General features: G+C 42.8%; 1 protein-coding gene across 1 annotated transcript; it reads right to left on the reverse strand.

The window, feature by feature from the left end:
• Positions 1-449: 449 nt before the first annotated feature.
• Positions 450-1427, reverse strand: MC5R (melanocortin 5 receptor). The gene has a single exon (XM_044295145.1). It carries the CDS (start codon positions 1425-1427, stop codon positions 450-452), a length of 978 nt encoding a protein of 325 aa, XP_044151080.1.
• Between the last annotated feature and the right edge of the window lie 2815 nt (positions 1428-4242).

Here is a 4242-nt window from a genome sequence, read left to right on the forward strand (position 1 = left end):
AAGTACAGAACGGAACCCTGTGGAAGCACTCCATAGTGCTTCCGTAGCGTTCCGTTCTGTGCTTCCGTTCCGCATCTCTGGATTTGCTGACCCGTTGAAGTGAATAGTTCCGCCTGGGTGATGCGGAATTCACACGGAACGGTGTCCGTGTATTGCGGATCCGCATAAGCAGTCCGCAATACGGAAACGGAACACATACGTTCGTGTGAACAAGCCCTAAGAAATGTTCCATTCATCTTATGAAGTAACGACCAATGTATTTTTTATTTCCTTTAAATGGACTTTAGTTTTTAGAATAATTTGAGATCAAGCTTTTCATGTTTTTGGAAGCAATTTTGTGCCGACGTGCATCACTTGCATGACTGTTCATAAAGCCATAGAGACATTTATGAAATCAGGAGACAGAGGCAAAATGAAAGGAGTAATTTGACATTGTCAGGTTTTTATTATTAATATTTACTAGGCAGTTCACAGGTCATTCGCAGACTGCAACAACAAATGATCTCCTTGAATGTCTTTCTCATTTCCTGGCTGCGGAATGCATATATCAGAGGATCAATGACAGAATTGCACATTATCAGAATAAGATACATATTAAAATGAGACATAAAACAGACACAGTAAAGGTTCTGCGGGCAGGAAATCATGAGAATGAGGTGGAGAAAGAATGGTGCCCAGCATACAATAAATATACCTATCAATATGGTTAGAGTAATGGCTCCTTTCATACTTGTTCTCTGGTGGACAGAATTATAGCCTGGTAAGGCAGCTATCCTCTTAACATGGGTGCGCGCCAGCAGGAACATATGGATGTATAAAGATACCATGAGGAAAAGCATGGTGAAAAACATAGTAATAAGGCATATAATGACATAAGTTGATTCATAATAGAGGATAAAGATAATACCACATCCTGTACAGAATGTCCAAATGCAAGCAATGATGGCTCCAGCCCTCTTCACAGTCATGATGTTATGGTACCGTAAAGCATAGAAGATCGTGATATACCTATCCACTGCTATGGCAAGCAAGCTACACATTGAAGCCACCACTGAAATACAGATCATGGAGTCGAAAACATTGTCAATATGACGTACAAAGGCATCTTCCATGACTAGATGTTTATTGTTAATGAGATTTATGGCGATTGTCTCCCATGCATTAGACACACTAACTAACATGTCCGCTACTGCTAAGCTACACACAAAGAAATACATAGGCGAATGCAGATTCTTGTTCTTAATTATAGCAGAGATGACTAGGATGTTCTCAAGTAGACTTACAATGCCAAGGGTCAGAAATACCTCAGCAGCTATCACCACTTGATCGCATGATGACAATTTAGTCTTGCCTGTTGGCACTGTATTGTTACCATCCAGGTTGCTTATGTTAAGTTCCAGTATACGTGGATGCAATGATGAGTTCATCACTAAAACAGTGTGGAGTCCTTTTCTTCAGAAAGCTGGTCTGCAATTGTATGGTCAGAGCCCATTGTCACAAATACTGGAATATGCTGCCAAGAAAAACATAGATGTGAACACAATATACTCATTTAGGCCTCATTCACACTTCAGCATTAGATCCGTATTTTTCATTTAATGGAAAAAAAAAGTCTTCTTTTTCTTAAATCCACTTCTGACCTTGGCTTAATGGTTGAAGAACACTGATTAAATATAGAAGTGTGAATAAGGCATTCTATTTTTAAGCTTACTTTTATATAAATCACAGCTGTTCTAATGTCAATGCATTAATCTTTTACTATAAAAGCAATTCTGCTTCCTAAAGCAAAGATGTCAGGTAATTTCTGTTTCCACATGCCAGACCTGGACATAACAGGGAGAGAAGCTGCGCTTGGTAAAATATATGTAGTTATGGGATTTGAAAATGATTTTCTAAGTAAAAAGCAGATCCAATCCTGACAGGACTCCTAGGACAAACAATGAGTCCTGATTATCCCGTCCACACACAGTGATTGACATCTTTCCCTGTATCAGTATTTGTACACCGAAGAATGTCAATCACTGTTTGTGAGCAGAGCAATCAGGACTCTCATGGTGTTCTTAGGTGTCCTGACTCTACTTTTACTCAAAACTCCTGCTCCACATCATATAAACCTATGTATCACGGAGCTCAGCTTCTCTCCTTCTGTCATATCCTCCTCTCATGTAGGATAGCAGAAAACACCTCACAGATTCATTGTAAAGGGAACCGGACTCCTGGTTTGTGGCCACTAAAGAAGTCTTTAGGTTCCTCGGGTGTAGGGTCCAAAACCTGCCCATAATAAACCAATCTGTCCCTAGAAAGTAATGTTAATAAACTTCTAACTTACCAGAGGATGAGTCCAAGACTCACCTCTAGAGGCATGGCAGGAACACCCTTAAAATAATTTAAAAAAAGATAGCAACCACCGAGCTCTCTCACTTTCAGAGCCGCGGCTCGGTCTTCCCCACCTCTGTAGCCATGACATAATGTCTTGACTGTAACAATGATGTTTGAATACACTGCACATAGTCACTAGTCTCAGTGGTATATGGCATGTCACTGCTGCAGTCAGAACAACAAAGCTGGGTGGGGAGAACAGAGTGTCTGAAATGAAGAAGGTTAGGGAAAAGTGAGAATAATCTTTATTTTTATTTTAATAGAGTTCCTGTCATGTTCAGGGGTCCAGGAAACCGCTGAACATCTCAAGCATACACAGAACAGACAACAAGATCCAGAGAAAGCCAAAACGAAAGTACCAAACACAAACAACACATGTGGAACAGGAAGCAACAAGACATACCAACATGCCTGGAACCCATGCGGACAGGAAGCATGGTGTACCAACATGCCTGGAACCCATGCAGACTGGGAACACATGGAGCATGGAGTTCATAGACAGATCAAGATAAAAAGACATGACAACATAGAAACATGGTAAAATTGTCTGAAACCAATGTGGAACATGAATCATGTTGATCACAGACAAACTAGGACATAACAGAAACATACAAACATGCCTGGAACCTATGCTGAACAGGGAGAAAGGCGTACACAGACAAAGAAAGAAGACATGGATGAATAGCCATGCTGACCACACAAGTCAGGGTAGAGTAACAAAGATTCTGGTCAGGAGAGCAAGCACCCTGCACCCAGCATTCCTGGAGTCCGATTGAACTCCCATGCAAATAGCACACAAGTCTAAATAGCAGGATGATTAATGCACCTGACCATATGAAGATCCCATAGTACATGGTCATATCTGGCAATGCTGAAACAGTGAGCCTTATCCAGCTGAAGATTTCCAATGCAACTGTGAATGGGCCTTACATGCAGTATAAGGGTCCATTCACACAACCGTATTTTGGGGTCCGAATCCGTTACGCCATGTTGCAGACCCATTCATTTCTGTTCCGTGGCCCAGTAAAAAAGAATAGTCTTGTCCACAGTTGCAAATAAGAATAGGCATTTCTATCATAGGGCTAGCTGTGTACGTTTCGCAAAATGCGGGACGCACACTGCCAGTAACCGTGTTTTGCACGTCTGCAATTTGCGGACCGCAAAACGCTTACGGTCATGTGAATGTTCATGTCTATAATGCCTTTTTAAAACAATATTATTATTATTATTATTTAGGATAAGGGCTCTTTCACACTTGTGTTCTTTTCTTCCCGCATAGAGTTCCGTCGTCGGGGCTCTATGCCAGAAGAATCCTGATCAGGATTATCCCCATGCATTCTGAATGGAGAGAAATCCATTCAGGATGCATCAGGATGTCTTCAGTTCAGGACCGGAACGTTTTTTGGCCGGAGAAAATACCGCAGCATGCTGCGCTTTTTGCTCCGGCCAAAAATCCTGAACACTTGCCGCAAGGCCTGATCCGGAGTTAATGCCCATTGAAAGACATTAATCCTTAAGCTAAACATGGTTTTGGCGCATTGCCGGATCCGACGTTTAGCTTTTTATGAATGGTTACCATGGCTGCCAGGACGCTAAAGTCCTGGCAGCCATGGTAAAGGGGAGCGGGGGAGCAGCATACTTACCGTCCGTGCGGCTCCCGGGGCGCTCCAGAGTGACGTCAGGGCGCCCCACCGCATGGATGACGTGATCGCATGGACACGTCATCCATGCGCATGGGGCGCTCTGACGTCATTCTGGAGCGCCCCGGGAGCCGCACGGACTGTAAGTATACTGCTCCCCCATCCCCCACTACTACTATGGCAACTAGGACTTTAATAGCGTCCTGGCTGCCATAGTAACACT

This window comes from Bufo gargarizans, chromosome 5 (genome assembly GCF_014858855.1).
Source record: "Bufo gargarizans isolate SCDJY-AF-19 chromosome 5, ASM1485885v1, whole genome shotgun sequence".
Lineage (NCBI taxonomy): Eukaryota > Metazoa > Chordata > Amphibia > Anura > Bufonidae > Bufo > Bufo gargarizans.

Excerpts from the sequence above, each read along its gene's own strand:
- MC5R (XM_044295145.1), bottom strand. The coding sequence starts at position 1,427 with ATGAACTCATCATTGCATCCACGTATACTGGAACTTAACATAAGCAAC.